The following is a 20,080-nucleotide window of genomic DNA, read 5'->3' as shown; positions in this document are numbered from 1 at the left end:
TCACCTTCTTTGATTAGTGGTCTTGATTTCTTGCTCCTATTTTAGTAATAATTTGTTTGATTGGTTGGCATTCAAATGGGCTTTCAAAGCTGAGCTAATTAATTGATATACAGTCCCCTCCAAAAGTATTGGAACGGTAAGGCAAATTCCTTTGTTTTTGTTGTTCACTGAAGACATTTGGCTTTAAGATCAAAAGATGAGTATGAGACAAGAGTTCAGAATTTCAGCTCTCATTTCCTGGTATTCACATCTAAATGTGTTAAACAACTTAGGACATATCACCGTTTGTATTAAACCACAGCATTCTTAGGTGAGCAAAAGTAATGGAACAAATAATCTTAAAGTAAATAACATTTAATATTTGGTGGCATAACCCTTGCTTGCAATAACTCCCGCAAGCCTGCGACCCATCGACATCACCAAACTAATGCAGTCTTCATTTGTGATGCTATTCCAGGCTTTTACCGCAACTTCTTTCAGTTCTTGTTTGTTTCGGGGTGTTTCTCCCTTCAGTCTCCTCTTAAGGAGGTGAAATGCATGCTCTATTGGTTAAGGATAAACTTCCTCCCGATTAGTTTCAATGCATTTCTCCTTACATTAGCAGACAAAATGTTTCTGTACTACCATCATCAGTTACATCATCCGTAAATATTAATGAGCCTGTTCCAGAAGCAGCCACGCACGCCCAAGCCATGACGTTACCTCCACCATGCTTCACAGATGAGCTTGTGTGCTTCAGATCATAAACAGTTCCTTTCTTTCTCCACACTTTGGCCTTTCCATCACTTTGCTAGAGATTAATCTTGGTCTCATCAGTCCATAAGATTGTGTTGCAGAATTTTTGCGGCTCATCTCTGTACTTCTTTGCAAATTTCAATCTGGCCTTCCGATTCTTCCTGCTGATGAGTGGTTTGCATCTTGTGGTGTGGCCTCTATATTTCTGCTCTCTGAGTCTTCTTCCAACAGTGGATTGTGATACCTTCACCCTGCACTGTGGAGGTCGTTGGTGATGTCACTTACTGATGTTTTGGGGGTTTTCTTCACAGCTCTCATGATATTTCTGTCATCAACTACTGTTGTTTTCCTTGGCCGACCTCTTCGACGTCTGTTGCTCAGTTCACCAGTACTTTCTTTTTCAGGACATTCCAAATTGTTGTGCTTGCTATGCCCAATGTTTTTCCAATGGCTCTGGTCGATTTTCCTTCTTTTCTCAGCTTGACAATGGCTTGCTTTCCTCCCATAGACAGCTCTCTGGTCTTCATGTTGGTTTATCCTCTTTAAAAGGAAATGCAGTCTTTATGGGTTTGTACCAAGGATGAAAACTTAAACTAGTCATGCAGAGCTATTTAATGTTTGGACAATCAACCTAAAAGGCAACACCTGGGCAACAAGAAACATCTGTCAGTCACACGTTCCAATAGTTTTGCTCACTTGAAAAATGGGTGGGTTCAAACAAAGGATGGTTTGTCCTTTGTTGTTTAACACATCTAGATGTGAATACCAGGAAATGAGAGCTGAAATTCTGAACTCTTGTTTCATACTCATCTTTTGATCTTAAAGCCAAATGTCTTCAGTGAACAACAAAAACAAAGGAATTTGCCTTACCGTTCCAATACTTTTGGAGGGGACTGTATACTTATTGTATCTCTCATGAAACGTATTACTTTTTTTTTCTCACCAAAGGCTGATCAGTTTCACATAAAGTAGTTGGGTTTTCAGTTCTCTTAAAGCACTTCTAGTACAATGAAATATTAGGAGTTTGGTAATAACGGCCTCATTTAGAAGCTTCCATTTCATTTGGCCAACAGCATTGTTGGCTTTGCTTCATCCTAAGACAAACAATGAGAAAACCAAAGAAACAATGGCTGCTCAACCAGAGACACCTGCAGTACAAACCTGATTCAGAATTAGATATTATGATTATGTGTTCTGCTCTACTGTGATTTAGTGGCAGCTCTGAGTGGCTAGTTCATTTCTGGCGCTATAAATTAATTTTTGTGTTTTCTGCTCTTCTAAGAACATAAGATGTGCACAGTGAACGGCTTTCAACACATTAATCCTCCTGGGGAAATTCAATACAAGTTGAAGTTTGATATTGAAATCTTATTAGTCTAAAAGAAAGTAAGCCAAAAGAACTAGATTGTGTGGTTACTAAAATATTTTAGAAGACCTGTCCTGTAGTGTTATTATGGACTTTTGATTGCCCCTTTGGCTCATTTTTTTATCATGGTAAAACACCCAGGTTGAAAATAAATGTAAATAAATAACTACATTAAGAGTATGTCAAATATTTGGAAATAAATTTAAAATGTTTAATCTCAAGTGCCTCTTCAACTTAGTTGTCAGTGTGGGAGCTCTTTTTCCTGCTGAATGCATTTGATATGTTGACTCAAAACAACATGGTATGCTCGTGAAGACAGTTAACCCCTCTTGTTTACAACGCGTAAATATTGAAAACAATGCCGTGTACGTGTGTTAAAGTGTCTATCAGCTGCTATGCTACCTGTAAACAGAAGCCACGTGACAAGCGGCGTCGCTCGGGCTTTGCAGCAGCGGGACGAATGACGGCTGAGTTAGAGGAAGTTACTGGGAGCAGCTGTGCTAGTATGTAACCTTACACGAGTCGGCTTCAGCTTTGCAGTAGGGGAGAGGTAAGACTCTTGTATAAATGAATATAAATATTTTTAAATATCCAAACTGCAAGCGCTGGAACAGATGCATGAGGGTGTGATAATTTAACGTCTGCTAGCAGCACTCAGGCTACAAACAAACTTGGTACCAAAGGCCTGTGCTAAAGCCACCTAGCTAGCCTGTTTGACAGATGTAACGTTAGCATCGAGCTTTCTAACTAAATATTTCGATATTCTGTGCGACATATTTTAGCGTCTCTGGCAAGGATATTTAGTGATGCAAATGCAGTTCATAGCAACAATACTGGTGTTTACAACAGTGAGTTACCTTGGGTGGCAACTTCCTCCATAAGTTAACGTTAGCTTGATCGCGGTCTGCAGCGGATTGTTGTTAGCCGTCCTGTTACGTTAGCATGCTAACCAGCAGACATCTCATTGGCCGAAGCTGGTCACAGAAACGCGATGTTTTATTAAGACATTAAGTTATATTATGTGAAATTAAATCATCCCGCCTGGAGATCCGCAGCACTCTGTTGACAGCTTTAAATTTGTGCTTTAAGTTATGCACGCTTAGATTCTGGCCTGCTCCAGGTTGGGTAGTTTTAACGTTGCATGATTTAAAAACATTAACTTGTAGATCATTTAGCATAAGCGTCCCCATTGGAGTTCATTAGGTTCTCCAAGTTGGCCACATAAATAGTTTGCCTGCACTTGCATACATAAAACTCAAGCTTATAGGCAGTGAACAAGTATTTGTCCATGTAGCTAAACGTAAATGACCAATGGCCAAAACTGAGACGCTAGCGACGTTGGCTAAACGTAGCCGGACAGCTAACCAGGTAGCATTTACAGCTGAGAAGTTTGAAGCTATTTGTCACCCCAGGTTTAACTACTGTAAGATTTATCTAATGCACAGTGGTGTTTCTAAACTACAGACAATGCACGAGTGCTTGCTGTAACAATAAATACTGCATGCTTGCCACTAAATTACTTATATCGAGATTTTAATGCCAAACTACTTTGGACTTTGAAAGCAGTGACGTTACATTAGACCAAAATGGTCCCCTGAGCCACGTTAGATGCATTCTGTGCTGCTGGGATGATGGATATGGTGCATGATGGTAGCATTATCAAAATTGGTACTTTAACCTGCTTTGTCTACAATTTTGTATACAGGAAGGCGGCAGCATCCATGGATATTGTGGACACCTTTAACCATTTAATACCCAGTGACCAGTTGGATGAGTCCCTGATAATAGGTCAGAATTTGGAATGTGAAGCCAGCAATGAGTTTGGGACAGGACTCGGACTGGAAGATTCACTGAAGAACATGCTCAGTGACAAAGATCCCATGTTTGGATGTGCAAGCTCTCAGTTCAATCTGCTGGACAATGAGGACGCCACTTTTCAGATTGCCGGCTCAACAGATATGTCAACAGACAAACCAGACGGTAAAATGGCTATTAGAGATTTGTACTGACCGATAAAAGCCACTTCACAATAAATTCACAAATAATTGGAAAACTCCTTAAAGGGAAGTATACATTGACAGCTTGTTGACTTTATTTATTCATGAGCAGCGATGGTTTTGCTCAGTTTAGAATTTTACTTTGGCTTTTTAGGTGGTTGACAAAACAAAACATTTTAATGTTAGCGTTAGCACTGTCAGATATCACATTCATTGTTTTTTTTTCTTTTATTATGAGACAGTATAAAATGAGACAGTGTCATTGTAAACGTGTCAGTGTCAGCCAAATGGCAATTGTGATTGCCACTTATCTTTGACTGTCATTGTGTAGATTATTTACCCCTCACCTTTGATACACTTTTGGCTGTTGCAGGTCTTGATGATGGCTCAGCGTCCACTGGCCTCAGCAGCGAACTGACAGCTGCAGAGACCACACAAGTCAAGAGACCAGTTGGCAGGCCAAAGAAACGTCCACGTAACTTAGAAAACGGTAAGTTGCTGCTCGTTTAGGTTCATGTTTCCACTATGTGACACTTTCAAATCAAGAGAAGTTCATATTTATTATATTATTTATGTTTTGATTCTTCGTGTTGAAACAGAACACAGCAGCGGCCCACAACCTGCTAACACACCCACCAACACCATGGCCCGAGGACGACCAGGAAGGAAACCAGCGAACAGGCTACAGAAGTCATTTCTTATTGAGAAAGGAGTTAAAGGCGCCCAGCTGAAGAAAGAACTAACTCTGGGAGGGCGTGTTAATGTTAATGATGTTGATGGTGGATTATGGCTGAATCCTACGGTTGTATTGAGACGATTGACAGTCACAATTGGAGGATTCAGGATTGAGCTGCTTCCAGGGCCGTCTTACACACAACACGTTGAAACGAGCCAGTCGGCATGCTTTGATGATGGTTTTTCATATGGTGGGGACATTGGGTTTGCTGTCTTGCCAGATGATGCTGTCAATGCGCAGAATGCCGTACCTGAGAATGTGGCAGAGGTGGATGTACCTGAACAGAACTCTGCTGATGATGCAGCCCTTGGGCTGGGCCCTTATGTGAATCCTAACGATGTTCAGACCTCCAATGGGACATTAATGGGGAGTGCCTGCAGGCAAGATACAAAACTTGACAATCTGAGTGTTTCTGCAAAAGAAAAGCCAGTCAGTAAAGGAAAAGACAATATCAAACAGCTACAGAGCAATGAGAATAACACAACTGCTGTCAGTAATAAGACTGATGGTAAGGAAAAGCAAGAGATTGTGGCCAAAACACTGCTCAAGTCTAAACAAGGACAGACTTCTAACAAGATTAAGGACTTGGTTTCAGGTAAACCAAACGACATGATTAAGGGACATAAAGTAACCCAAAACATGTCAGCCACAATCATCCAAAGAGAAGACCTGCACAAAATAAAATCTCTAAAGGAAAAGAAAGACATTGCACCTTTGAAAAGGCCTGCAGAAAACACCCAAAGTGAGCAGGCTGCTAAAATGCAAAAGATACAAGGGAAAGGAGACGGTAAAGTCAAGCCAAAATCTCCTAGTACTCCTATCCCTGTAGGGAAGAAGATCCCATCAACTGGCAACCGTGTTGATCTGCAGGGACCAACTAAACATACTCAGCCTCACAATAGCTCCAAAGTGGAGACTGCTCACATGACGCACGCTCGTCAAGGCCAGTATGTAAAAACGCCCGATGAAGGAGGGCAGGAGAAGCCAAAACTGAAAAAGCCAGAAAAGATCCTTCAAAGACAGAAAAGTAAAAATGCAAGAAGCATCTCTGTGGAAGAGCCGCAGCTGTTTATTCCAGATAACGCTCCGGTTGTGAAGAAGGAAACTGCGGAGGAGCAACCCACCAACAGCGAGACAGTATGGGATGGAAACAACTGTTGTGGTCTTTGCAAAAAACACCACAATAATATGTAAGTGTTGCTCTTCACCAATATAAAAGTTTAATCAAGGCAGACTACAGATTATTTTGTTTCTCAAACTTAATTAGTGTAAGCTGTAGATTTAACTTGCATTGAATAGTGTAACGACTATACTTGAAGCAAAAACAAAGTAGTACTGTTTGTCTGACTCGCTGCACAAATAATTTGCGGATCTCAAAATGTAATCTGTTGCTTTTATTGACGTAAATATGCAACTTAATGTGAAAAACGTATATTCAAAATAATCACAATGATCAAAAACTATAAAGAATACTGCGGTCAACAAAAAATACTGCGTCCCATTCACTCACCCTCTTTCTGCCACTGGCGTTGCACAGGTGTGTAAATTAACTATACACAAATCGCCACCCACATCCACGTGACTTACAAATATAGTGCAACAACAAATAAACCTATATACAATTAATTCCAAACGTGCAATAAATCAGTTCATGACTCCTACAAATAGTTTCAAATGTAGTTCTACATTTATCAGTTGAGCATGCTATATTTTAAGGACTTTTAAGACCTTTTAAGACGTGAGATTATAGACATGATCTAAAGAAGGTGAAAACTAATGAATCACAATAACTAAAAAACAGTCAAATGCTCTGTTGTCTGGTTACAATGAGCATGTAAGGAATGCTGTTATTGGTGTCATATTTGCTTATTTGCTCTGTGCCAGCATGTATCTGGCGCTCAAAGTGCACATTAGCAAAGCACACTTGTAATAGTAGCTGCACTTTGTTTAGGTTCATGGTAGGCTGTGGTCGCTGCGACGACTGGTTCCACGGCGACTGTGTTGGTCTCGACCTGACAAAAGTGCGCGAAATGGAGGAGGAGGACCAGATGTACGTGTGCTTGAAGTGCTGTGAGGAGGAAAGCAAAAAGGTGGAGCCCGAGACCCCGAGCGCAGCCAAAGCAGAGGTTCAAGTGAAGACTGAGGCGCAGGATCATAAGCTGCCTCCCAAGCCCCGGCCAGGACCCTCCCAGACACTCACATCAGGTGGGGTCAGACCAGTAAGAAAGGTAAGTAGTGTCACCATGAGTTCTTTAATAAAGCTGTTTAATCATGCATTTAAAAAAAAAAACAAAAAGTCTTTGATATACAAAAGGATATTTTATTTGTTCCCCCAGCTAATTCATCCTCTGATATTAATCATAGCCCGTGTTACCACTACGCGAGGGTTTGTTATCTTTTTGCTTTTACTTGGCCTTTACAGAAGGCGCGCACATGGGTGTGTGGTTAACATGGTGTACTCATCAACATTTAGTACATTTTCCCACACACAAAACTCATGCTGTGTATTTTTTTTTTAACCTTATAATATTTCTTATCTTTTTTCACATTTTCTTTCATTATGACCGCTTATTTTAATAATATGGCTAATGTGTTTTTTGTGCTTCTCTCCTGAAATAGGATCCTGATAGAAGGCAGTCCACAGATGTCAGAGAAGCGGCTCATAAAACAGGTATTTGTTAGGGGCTTTAAATATAAATAAAATGTTCATGGCCGGGCTGAGTTCACTGGGTTTATGGTTCAGTGTTAGAATGTGTAAACAAGATTGAAGGAAGACAATTAGGACACATTCATAAATGTTTTATTTTAATACTTAGGTGACAACAGGTTTGTTTATTTAAATTGAACAAAACATCATTAGACCTTTTGTACTACCAGCTCAGATATGAGAAATGGTATCACCAAATGTGCTCAAAACTTTAAAAAAGGGCTGTTAATTAAATATTGACAAAGAACTACACTTTTGGAGAAACCAAATGTAGTACAGAAATGCTTCAACTGTCCATATTCTGGTGACAGGTTAGATTTAATTGCAATGTGTACCACCTCATTACAATCAAATCTCACCATGCGGGTGTAGCATGTGTCCGGTGTAAAGATACCTATAGTGTTAAAGGGCGCGTATAAAAATGATACAGCAGAATTGCCTCCCAGCTCACTGTTGATATTTGGAAAATTCAACAAAGTTTACCTTTGAGTTTCAAAACATCAAGTTGAGCAGGGAGGACATTTTGGGAGTTACAAATACTGTTGGACAGCAATAAAAGAGTATCTGTAAGGTAAGGGTTTCTTAAAATAACTGAACTTTAAACTATGTAAAATGCTCATGCTGCTAAATGCAGTTTGTCTACATACAGTTGTGGTCAGGTTTGCTTGCTGCAGGTCATACCCACCTTGTGTGCTTTCTTTTTTTAACACAGAAGAGACAAAAAAAAAATCCTCATTGTACTTTCTTAAATGTTAAATCTAAATGTACATTTTTCTTCATATTAAGCGCCTATGTATGTCACATTGTTGTATCACAACTCAATCTTTAATATTATGTAATCCTTGTGGTCACGGATTGCCCCCTCCTGCTCAGTAGATATTATCATTCTGTCTTCATAGGCTTTCAGCTGAAACAAGAGACAAAAAGTAAGACTCCATCTTCAGCTTCAAAGAAACCCGTCTCTGTGGAGGCAATCAGGCGAAGTGTGCGTGACTCTCTGAGAGAAATCCTTATACAGAGGTAAGTATTTCAAGAGTAAAAGTAATGAAAAGAACTGTGTAAATACTGAAATTTTAATTTCATTCAGTGTTTAGAAAAACTTGACGCTTTGTACATTTTAGGTTGAAGGAGTCTGATTTGAACATCTCAGTGGAGAGGGCCTCTGAAGTTGCCAAGAAGACAGAGAGAGAGCTTTTTCACTTGTATAAAGACACTGACAACAAGTACAAGAACAAGTACAGAAGCTTAATGTTCAACCTCAAAGATACTAAAAATAATGTGAGTACTCTTTTAACTTAAGCATTAGAGTTTATTGGTGTTGCATTTCAGTGTTAATATCAGTTACAGTTGCTTTCTTTACATTTATTTTAATTGTATTTTTCAGGTCCTCTTTAAGAGGGTTCTCAAAGGGGAAATTTCTCCTGGTAACCTAATTCGAATGAGCCCTGAGGAACTGGCCTCAAAAGAATTGGCTGCTTGGCGACAAAGGGAGAACCGACATGTAAGTAATGCTCAAGTCTGTGCCGTAGTTTGTTTTTTATTTTGTTTGTTTTTTCTTTTACATATTCTATCATATAACTTCACCCACAGAACTCCCAGTTATTCACCTAATAGCTCACAATAATTCTGATATGAAAGTTAAGCTCAACAAGTATTATAAACATAATGCAGAACTTTCAGAAGCCCTCTAAAAAGCAATGGATTCCTCATTTCACAGACTATCGAGATGATTGAAAAAGAACAAAGGGAAGTAGAGAGGCGGCCGATCACTAAGATCACGCACAAAGGTGAAATTGAAATTGAGAGCCAAGAACCAGTGAAAGCACCTGAGCCTGCAGAGGTAAGAGACACATCAAATATTACTCTGCATTACTGTATATGTGCCAGAGTGATGTGTCTGCTTAAATTTTCTTTTGTTTTGCTTTTCCTCTCGTCAGCTTGAGCCTCCTCCTAAAGTGACAGAAGCCTCAGCAGAGCCTCCAAAAACCCCTGAGAAGAAAGCAGAGTGTACAATGACGGTGAAAGACTCTACCAGCCAGCACAAGTCTCACTTATTTGACCTACACTGCAAAATCTGCACAGGTAAACAGTAACACGGGGGGGGGATCCTGATCTTATTTGTAAAGATTTGCCTTTGTTGCCACATTTTTCTGCATGTGTGTGACAATCCTCAGTTCCCAACGTGTTGTGTTGCTTTTCTTTCTTCAATAAGGTCGTATGGCGCCCCCTGTCGAGGAAGCGCCAACCAAAGTGGTCAAAGTTGCTACCACTGTGGTTAGGAGGCAGTCCTCCAAAGCAGAAGACACCAAGAGCACAACAACACCTGCAAACGACGATGACTTGCACCTCACTGTATTAGAGGAGAGCTTCCGAAGTGCTCATTCAGGCTATGAAGGAAGGTAAGCTGTTACTTCTGACACACTGTGTGGTTTTCTTGCGCAACTTTTCTTTTTGCAAGCTTGCGTCATTGCTGTTGGATCTCGCCACAGGTCGGATCACACAGCTGGAAGAGATGAAGAGGCTGCTTTCCTTTCCAACCTGAAGTCGCTGTGGCGAGGATTCATTCATATGCACTCTGTGGCAAAGTTTGTGACAAAAGCATTCCCCGTCTCGGGCATTTTGGACAACTTAACTGAGGTAAAGAGAACTGAACCTGTTCAGGGTTAAAATAGCTTAACGTCTGTGAGCTTTTTATTTAATTAACTTTTTCCTCAATAGGACCTTCCAGACAGCGTTCAAGTTGGCGGAAGAATAAGTCCACAGACCGTGTGGGACTACTTGGAGAAGATTCGGGCAACTGGAACAAAAGTGAGTTTTTGGTAGCTTTCCTTCTTAAAAGCCTATATTCATTAATACAATCACCCACAATTATATATGGTGATCAGTAAGTCCACACAGTCAGCATCCAGATTTGTAATGTCACGTGATGCGTTATAGAGCTGCTTTATAGAAGAGTTCTGCTCAAATGTCTTCGTACATGGATTGCAGATTTTACTGACGCATGCTTTTTCTTTAATTAAAAGGAGGTGTGCCTGATTCGCTTCTCCCCTGAGACAGAGGAAGATGAGATCTCCTATACCCTTCTGTATGCCTACTTCAGCAGTCGTAGGCGTTTTGGGGTGGTGTCCAATAACTTAAAACAAGTGAAGGACATGTATCTCATTCCTCTGGGTGCAACTGAAAAAGTTCCACATCAGCTCGTTCCCTTTGATGGGCCAGGTAAGCAGAACACTAGACCTGTTTTTTCTCTTGGATAATTATTTTCTCAGTACATTACACAAACATCGTCGGATCTTTCAAACTTAATTGATTTTAATTTAATCTGACAGGTTTAGAAAACAACCGTGCCAACCTCCTCCTTGGACTCATAATTCGCCAGAGACCGAAAAGGGATTTTCTTCCCGTGGACATGAATGAAACTGCGAGGATTATTCCTGAAATCAAGCCCATCGCCGTTTCCACAAAAGAAACCAGAGCAACGGAGGAGGATGAGAAGTTTTTCCTCTCTTCCTTGACTACTGCACATAACAAAGAGAAAGACAAACCACTTAACCCTACTGAAGACGCTGATGAGCCAATTACAGAGCCTTTTGAAGAACCATCTGCATCAGAGGAGACCAATAGTCAGGAATCCCAAAAACCACTGCGCTTCCTTCCAGGTGTGTTATTAGGCTGGGGTGGGGAATTGCCACCTCTGCCTGATGTTGGTGGTAAACCTGCAACAACAGCAGATGACACCCAGAAGACCCAACCAGCTCCAAAAGCAGAGTCATCAACTGGAAACACAAAAAGTCCAACAGCTGCTGCACCACGAGAGCGCTTTGTCATCAAGAAGAAAGAAGCTAAACCTGTTAAAGCAGAACCCGAGCTATCCAGCCCGACTGACACATCTGCCGCTAACAACTCATCAGGAAAGGATGCTGCAGCGGCGACCCATGGAGCGCCAGTCTCTCTGAAAGATAAGCCTCCAGATGTATCAACTGAAGCATTCCTGGCAAGCTTGTCAACAGCTCCAAGTGTGAGTGAAACCAGCAGCGCTGCCTCTACAAACACAGGCGACGCTGGCCCTCTGCCTGAAGGAGCAGCTGAAGGGAATTCTTTGTCGCAGTCAAAATCCCAGGCTGCTTCAGCACACACAAAACCTCCGTTAAGTGGAATATTGAAAAAATCTTCAGCATATTCCAGTGTGAATGAAGATAAAACAGTGGTGCTACAAAAGGATAAAGCCAGCCACCCAGCTACTTTGAGTCCTAAACCTGTTCCTGTGTTGAGCAGCACTAGAAGTGATCCAGTCACACTGTTTCACCAAGGATATTTACAGGTTTCTCAAGCCAAGAAAAAAGCTGAGGAAGAAAACCAAACTGTCCGATCATTCCCTAGTGAAGAGGGTGATCCTGCTGCATCCCAGGCTGGTGCTACAGTAACTCAGACAGTGTATCCTCCTGCAGTCCAAGAATCACAAGCAGTGTGCTACATAGAAGCCTCTGAGCAGCAGCATGACTCTGTAATGGAACCAGCTCTTCCAGTATACAACAGTGCTGCACCCATCCCACTACAGCCTCCGCCTGAGGGACCTGGCAGCTACAACTACCCAACTGGCCCTCCTCCCAACACTTTCTCCACCCAGGATCAGAACCACAGCACACCGTGGGCTCAGGGTAGCACTTTGCACGCTCCTCCTGGACTTGAGTCACAGTTCGCCGAGAGCTACTCTGAATCCTCTGGGGAACCTCCGTCCCTGGCGAAAGACTGCAAGCGTCAAGAGGAGAGATACAGCGACCCGTGGGAGAGGTCGCGGAACACAGAGGACAGGGACCACCATGGGAGGCACAGCCATCACAGGGACTCCCATCACGGGAAAAAGAGCAGACACCACGACCGGGAGCGGGAGAAGAAGTACGACCGCAGCCACGACGACAAGTACAGAGAGAGGAGTAGGCACCATGGACACTCAGACGACCGCTACGGTGAAAGGAGGAAAGAGAGGCAGCACAGCGATGACTACAGCAGCCGTCATAAGGACAGACACAGACACAGACGGGACTCTGATTATGAGAATGGACGGAGAAGTTCAAAAGACAGTTAGTAATTTTTTGTTTGTTTTTAAAGCCCTGCTTGCGAGTGTTCGGGGCACTAAGAAAGACTTGGTAGCTTGTTGGTCTCTTGGCTGGTTCAAACCGCTATATTGGCTGACAGTGGCATCGTTTGTTGTTTTATACAGCAGTCTGCAGCTTACATGCCATTTCCTTTATAGAAGTTCCATGTTATGTTATTGACAGTACGGCCAAAATGAGATATCATTTCATCGGGATTGAAGATCTTTATAGATACGTTCTCTTCAGACCAAGGAGAACTCAGTATCGGAACATTTTCAAGTTTTTAACCTTTTATTGTATATATCTTGTTCATATTGAACTGCTGTACCATCAAACGATCAGTAAATGTTTTCAGTCTTGTGGTAACATACAAAACAAGCGTGAACCAGTTGGCAAACATTTGGCATGAATGTAACACAGAAAACATTTAACTGAGGACTGATCTAAACAGCAGCTTTGCTTTCTTTTCAAGTGATTCAATATTTTCTAAGCTTACTTTCTATTGACAAAGTATGTAAATTTCAGCTTGTAATATACGCTAGAGATTAAGTGTGCCTTTTGCCTTGTGTGTTTATGTACAGTTCGTAATAAAGCTAATCCTTTTTTTTATAATTGATTTAAAAAAAACAAAACCTTCATATTTCTTTCTAATTGTATTAAAGGTAAAACCATCTGGAATACTGATTTACTATGTACTATTCTAATAATTTTAGACAGCAAAATTTCTTTCCCCCCCCCCCACCAAGGAATCAGACACAGGGACTTGAGTTTACATCAGATGACGTGTTTTAGAAATTTGTCTTTTCACACTGGAATAGTGACTGACTTTTAGGGCTTATAACATATTTGTTTGAGCTATTTTATCCAATTGCGGTTTAAGTGTGGCTGTGAATTTGACAAGATACCCATATTCTCATCACTATAATCCATAAAAAAAAATCAAACAAAAAACAAGGGTAAATTTATGAACTTTCGTTAAAAATGTTGGAACCTAACAAACTGCTACTAAGTGTTACACAAACCTCCTCAGGGACTGCCTTGTTGTAGGACGTTATAAAACAACTACCTATACTAGCTATAAGTTTAGATCCCCTCACAAAGAAGTTTCAGCTATTGAAGATGTCTATACTATTCATTGCCCTCATAAACATTAAAACCCTCACTATTTTTGAGAAGCAGCAGCGGCTTGGTGTCTTTAAATAAATAAACATCTCTGAGATTTCCTTTGAAGGCTTTTGAAAACAACCCAGATGTGACAATTGACAAATTTCTGTACAACTCAAATCCTCCAAAGTAAAGCTGCCCGCCGTAGTTTAAGGCCACGTAACGCTCAAATGGGTCCACGTCTTTGAAAAGGACCCTTTTATTGTTTAGGAAAACCTGAATAATTGTGCTGTTTAAAGATACGGAGACATTGTGCCATCTGTTGCAGCAGAGTGTAAAATTCCTGAAAGTCATCGGGGGAGAAAGTCTCTCCCCGAGATTGACTGCAACTTTCAGGTGGCCGCCCTCAAGTCCGACTGCGAGGTAGTCGTCATCCTCGTGTTCAGCCTTTCCCATCCACATTATCAAACTGTCATTTGAGCTTGTGTGGAAGCTGAAAGAAACCTGTGTGTATTTGAAATTTCTTGTGTTGTATCTTGGGTCCCAGTATTTGACATAAGTGTTTCCCACAAACTTGAGCGTGTCGGTGGCTATCTCTGTGTCGCAGTACCTCCCTCCCCACCCTAACGGGCATATGCAGCGGTATGAGGTGACGCTAGATGGAGCACATAAGGAGCCGTGTTTGCAGATGTTGTCTACACAGCTTACAGACCGGTTACACACAGAGCCGGTCCATGATGGCAGACACACACATGTGAATGAGTCACTTCCTGTTGCCAAGCAGCGACCTCCGTTTTGGCACACCTTGTACCCGCAGGCAGTCCCATCCCAGTCCCCTACGTTAGCTCCATTTATTGCCCCAGTCTCTGTTAACTCAAACTCTTGACCATTGACGATGAGTTCTCTTAAACCACCAGTGAAGCCCACCGGCTCCCCTGCTGTTGCATCTGTGGAGACAAAGCTCAAAGTGGGCACGCCCCCCACGAAGATGTCTGTAGCAACATCGAGGGTGGTCATCCCTTCAGTCCCGTTCTCTCTGACCACCTTATTATCCAGACTGAGGAAGCCTTGGTGACCAATTCGGCCGGCTTCCACAGTGTGCCAGGTCCTGCCGCGCGAGTCCACTCGCTCAACAGACTGCAGGATGTGGATGCCATCCCCAAGGTTGAATCGCAGCTGGACAAACCCGGAAGTCAGGGAGAGGCAGAAGAAGTCTCCTGTCGGGAGAAGATAAAACTGGGTAAAAGGGTCAATTCACCTACGGTTTCTAGAAAAAGTAGAAAATAGTACCAGAATAACCTGCCCACAGCAGTGTAGAGTTACAAGGACATTGTTTATGGAACGACAAAAATACTGTGGAATTTCTTAAAAGCTGTGAGCAATTCAAAATTATATTAATCTTCATTGCATTGAGGTTGCAACTGAAACCTCTTAGACTGATATCTCAAAACTGAAAAATTCTTTCTTCATGTCTGGATCCTACATGAGCAGTGGTTCAGAACCCTTTTGGCCCTTCAAATGTGACCCCTCCTCACAGCCTTTCAGGGCATTGTGGGTTGTTATTTTATTACCCTAAAGCAATTCTACATTAATATTTGTTATCAGTGGTATTTGTGATTTTGGCAGTAAGTAGCACTATCGATATATGTAAAAAACTTTTTTATAAATACTTTTTTGTGTTTTTATCCTCTGTAATGCTGTTAATTTTAGCCATCTGTTTTTCGTCTCTCTCTGGATTACAATCCTTACAACTTTCTGCTTTACGGGACATAGTAGGACAAAATCGTTCAACATTATGAATGTACCATATACACTTACCTGTACTTTAATTTTGTACATACATAGCAACTTTCCATTTCTTATTCATATCTACATACAACTCACAGAGATTGTGGATATCTGTTAATTCACATTTTATATTTGCACTCTTTTGTACTTTTTCCCCTCAGGACAAGTCTTATACCTTGTTTGTTTTGTGTTGCATGCTATTTAAAGTTTGTTTAATTTTATTTAATGTCACATTTTATGTCTTAGCATGTCCAGGTCTGGTGCTGTGAAAATCTGCGTTATTTTGGTTTTCTGTTTGTTTTTTTTTGTTTTGTGAATTTGGTGGAGTGTGTTGTGTATCACAAATCAAACTATCATTTGAACTGTTAGAGGCCTGAGGAGGTAAAACCTTGCTTATTTTACAAGAAAGCAAGGATAAAATAATATAAATTTGGGTAGCAGAGCAATATTTTTCTTTTTTCCCCATCCCATATCACTTGAGACCCTCCAGATTCATCTTGTGACATCCAGGCTGACAACAACTGCACTAGAGCTAAGTAAGAAAATATGTTGACTGACTCTTTAATTTGACTGTTTTAGGGAGAGGTCTGTCAGTAGAATACTACTACTTAAGCTGCCTGACATTAACTATAATCAGTTTTACAACACACATTGTATAGAGTTATGCAAAATCTAACATTGCATTATATCTACTCCACGGAGCTCATCTGTAGATGGAAGTGCAACGTTTTTTGCAACGTGCATCGTATTATTCTTTCATTATACTGTTAAAACAAAGAATGAATGGTATGTGTAATGTGTACCATGGTGGCAGGACATAGAAAGAAAGATCCTGGTTCTTACACATCAACACACTGACATTCTGCAAAGTAAACATATTATTTGGATAGTTAAAATAAAGCTGACCCATAAATAGGAAATTGAATGTCCTCACCAGATCTGGCACTGAGATGTTGTGCAGTGTAGACAAGGATGCCCTCAGGTGATAAAGGCTGGAACTGCAGCTGCAAAACAGTCCTGTGTCTAATACTCATAGGTCGGAAAGACATCCATGAGGACTGGTTACCGCTGAAGAATGGATCGCTGATGGTCACAGCTGAACAGGCAAGACACATTGGCAGTTAAATAATTGAATGGAGAAGGTCTTGTCATTAAATAAATAAATAAATAAACACACATAGTGATACAGTTAGGGTTCAGTGATGCAACCTTTCTCGCAGTAGAGACCCGCAGTCCCCAGGGGGCACTGGCAGGTATATCCATTCGGAAGAGGGATGCAGGTGGAGCCGGGGGCACAAAGAGGAGGGGGACTGTGCTCGACATCACACACAGACACGGTCTCAGAACAGAGTGCTCCCTTCCATCCTAATGTGCACTGGCAACTGCAGACGGACACATTCAGACACTGTGAAAAGCTTGTAAACACTGTCGTTCCCTTTTGCCATACTTGCACTGTGCAACTGATTTTCTATAGGTTACCGATGTCTAGTCACAATACGTATGGGGATAATACATAACGTCCAGTTGTTGCATGCATTCAACTACTCATAAGTGGAATTATTAGACATAATCAGAAAATTCATCTATATTGTTTATTTTCACTTACTACACAGATGAGCCAGAGTCCACGCATGTCCCTCCGTTCTTGCACTGAACATGAACACAGGGGGTGACTCCACACTGACCCACATTGCGCCCGAAGGCTGGATGTCCCGCAGGCTCCCCCAGTGCTCGGAACTTTCTGTCTCTTCTTGTGCAAAACTGCACATCAAAAATGCACCCTTTGAAAAGAACAAACACACCAAGGTCGGAGGGATGTCTTTTGCTCCTCGGATAGAGGATTATCACAACATTCCTTATTTTCTTTGTATGAAGATCAAAGGTGTGCACACTAAAAAGTGATTAATCTGAATTGTGTTTCACACTCAAATAAGGCCAATAAGAAGGAAACCTCTCAAAATGTGTGCAGTGTTTGAAATGAATTTCTTTGATGGCTGTTTATTTTATCGTGTGACACCAAGAGTTTGTATCAAGTAAACATACTTAAATCTCACGTCTTTATTAGATGTTAACTCTTGAATATATTGGCATAAAATCTCTGCAGTCTCTACAGTTCCCATCCAAGATGTCCAAGTTTTTCAAGTTTTTTCCCCCCCTGTCATCATGCATCTCCATCATATTTGCTTTGTGCTTTCATAATTCAATTTTATCAAGACAATATTTGCTTTGGCCCGTACCTGTAGAGCACAGGACCTTCTATAAATATAAGGCCTGAGCACAAGCCCTGCAGTCATCTGCACATGCAGACTGCATTAGTCACTGGCATAAACAGGATGCAGGGGAAATGTCATGCTCATTCATGAATATTCATGGCATGATGCTGTCTACTTGGCAGACTCAAGTGATGGTTGCGGCGCTGCAAACATGGACAGCCAAAAGGCGGAAGCAGATTCATGAGGAAGATTATAAAAGCTGGTTATTTTTGTTTTAGCTGCATACACTGCCTCTTGTAACAGAACCAAGAAACCTGAGGAGCCAAGTTTAGCAATTATACCTGCTACCTGAGAAAAAGCCAAAAGTAAAATGTGAAATTCATTTTCTTTAGCAGGAAAATATTTTATTAAAAAAAAGTCAAATTAGTTCCAGTGGCAATCTTAAAAAAGTGACTGGGGTTTAAAAGAAAATGACCCTCAAGATCTTTTCGTTTCGTAGAGTTTTTTAATAGACCAGCTTGACAAACACGAACGCCCCCCCCCCCCCCCGAAGCAGCCACAGCACCTCCTCTGCCACCTTTCCACAGGGGAGTGTGGATGTGTTGATAACTGGGAGTGAAGTGCATTATCAGTGTGTTCACTGCCAGCCATCATGATTAGGGCTCAAGGAAGGTCACACAGATCTGATTAGACGCTCATGAGTTCTCATTACATCCCGAGCAGAGAGGTCACGGTTCCACCAGTGTCGCCTGGCTCAGGTAGTGCTCACCAGTATGGGGGACTGTGACAGCCTGTTGCAGCACGGGGCAAACTGATGCTCTCCTATAGCTGATTTGATTTCTTGAAGGTTTATTTGGTAAGCAGAAAAATGAATTATGTGATGATAAGTAAGCAAACACGCAAAATTGCTCAGTCCTTAAACATAAAAAAAGCTCTTGTTCACCTCAAATGGATCTGCCATGACATTTTATAATAACAAGCTTCAGTGCTGTAGTGCAGAGACTGCTGAATATGGTTATGATGATATTCATAGCTGTTGTCATCATTACGGTTATGGCAATTTTGCTCCACAGCTCTGAACATTAGCAGGCACAATGAATGCTCTCCCAAATACATTCCTACACGGGGTCACATGAGAGAAAGCATAAATGATGTTGATGATGACAAAGATTATTTGTATGGCACCCTTGTTGTAGTGACTATCAGCAGTGGAATGGATTTGTACACAACGCAAAACCGTATGGGGTGTGAAGTGATTAAAGGGTGCAGATACAATCAACCTCAAAGCTCTGTTCTGGCCTCATACACGGCCTGTAACTCCCTTTCCATTACACACCTCCCCCCCTGCTTACAAAGAGACGGAGATCCTGGGAGAAACTCCAAGCCTCTTCTCTCCAGACAGCAGGGTTGTAATAAAGCCGTAGCAGTCTTACCCTGAAAGCCATGGCGGAACCTTGAGCCAAGTGGCAGCAGTTCAGGGGTGTACTCATTATATCCACCCAAAAAGAGCTGGTTAAAAACATTGAGGCCCACCAGGGGTCCTGGAGAGGATCCTGTTCTGTTACGTTGTCCATCAACCTGAGAAAGACATAGTAAAATGTCAATACTCAAGCTAGAGTCTTACATCTGTGGGCGTCTGTGTGGGAGCACAGTTTCTTTAAAAATCTGCCAAAGTTGATAAAATGTATGCCCTTGGATTGATCACAGAGTTATTCAGGCAGCATCCACTTATTAGCCACAGGATCTACTACACTCCCATGAACAGACTAAATTCTTCGAGGCATCGATTCCCCAGGGACGTCGGCCCTTGCTTACTCTCTCACTGTTCCTGCGGATTTTTCAGGCACATTTAGATGATAGGAACATCCTGTTCTACCTGGTCATTGGACCAAAATGATTTGTTGCTACAAAGAAACCTGATGTGTTACAATAAAACATTCACCTCACTATAACAGTATTTGCCAGCCTACCTAAGTGTTTGTTATATAAGTCTATGGTGTTTGTGTGTGCATGTACACAGTGGAATATGTAAAATTTGTAGCTGAAAAATTATATAAAAAGGGTGAGTAAATGAGTGTAAAGAGGGGTCACTAAGTAATCCCTTTTGTATATATGACAGTTAGTTTCTATACATCCCCATTGGTCAGAGTCTAATACAGTACAATACCACTGAGTTGAACATGATGGTGGGTCGCAGCCTCAACCTGTTCTGTCAAAACTGTGTGCACGATAGTGGCTGATGGTGGAGAAGTGCAGCCATCCTGTCAGTCATGCGGTGCACAGCGTAGTTCATTAGGAAAGTGTGTTCATTTAAGTCTGTTTATCTTTATAATTCAAA

At 41.5% G+C, this 20,080-nt stretch overlaps 2 protein-coding genes across 2 annotated transcripts in view; one reads left to right on the top strand and one right to left on the bottom strand.

The window, feature by feature from the left end:
• The first annotated feature begins 2,510 nt into the window (after window positions 1–2,510).
• On the top strand, window positions 2,511–13,321 carry phf3 (PHD finger protein 3). The gene is made up of 16 exons (XM_038737243.1): window positions 2,511–2,651; window positions 3,807–4,081; window positions 4,472–4,588; window positions 4,698–6,024; window positions 6,786–7,062; window positions 7,454–7,505; window positions 8,441–8,561; window positions 8,663–8,819; window positions 8,926–9,042; window positions 9,259–9,381; window positions 9,479–9,623; window positions 9,754–9,940; window positions 10,031–10,178; window positions 10,260–10,349; window positions 10,565–10,760; window positions 10,871–13,321. The coding sequence occupies exons 2-16, from the start codon at window positions 3,823–3,825 to the stop codon at window positions 12,625–12,627; spliced, it is 5,073 nt and encodes a 1,690-aa protein (XP_038593171.1). The 5' UTR covers window positions 2,511–2,651; window positions 3,807–3,822; the 3' UTR covers window positions 12,628–13,321.
• A 153-nt stretch (window positions 13,322–13,474) lies between these two features.
• The window catches only part of eys (eyes shut homolog), a 175,965-nt gene continuing 169,359 nt past the window's right edge, over window positions 13,475–20,080 (bottom strand). Inside the window, exons 47-51 of the mRNA XM_038737244.1 lie at window positions 19,176–19,320; window positions 17,136–17,310; window positions 16,739–16,911; window positions 16,464–16,625; window positions 13,475–14,958 (exon numbers count right to left, since the gene is read on the bottom strand). Of these exons, the coding sequence (XP_038593172.1) occupies window positions 13,766–14,958; window positions 16,464–16,625; window positions 16,739–16,911; window positions 17,136–17,310; window positions 19,176–19,320 (1,848 nt within the window). The 3' untranslated portion in view covers window positions 13,475–13,765. The remainder of the gene's footprint in view (window positions 14,959–16,463; window positions 16,626–16,738; window positions 16,912–17,135; window positions 17,311–19,175; window positions 19,321–20,080) is intronic.

This window comes from Micropterus salmoides, unplaced genomic scaffold (genome assembly GCF_014851395.1).
Source record: "Micropterus salmoides isolate LMB-PRFRI ecotype aquatic unplaced genomic scaffold, ASM1485139v1 Ms_hic_scaffold_22, whole genome shotgun sequence".
Classification (NCBI taxonomy): domain Eukaryota; kingdom Metazoa; phylum Chordata; class Actinopteri; order Centrarchiformes; family Centrarchidae; genus Micropterus; species Micropterus salmoides.
This window is presented reverse-complemented; position numbering and strand designations above follow the sequence as displayed.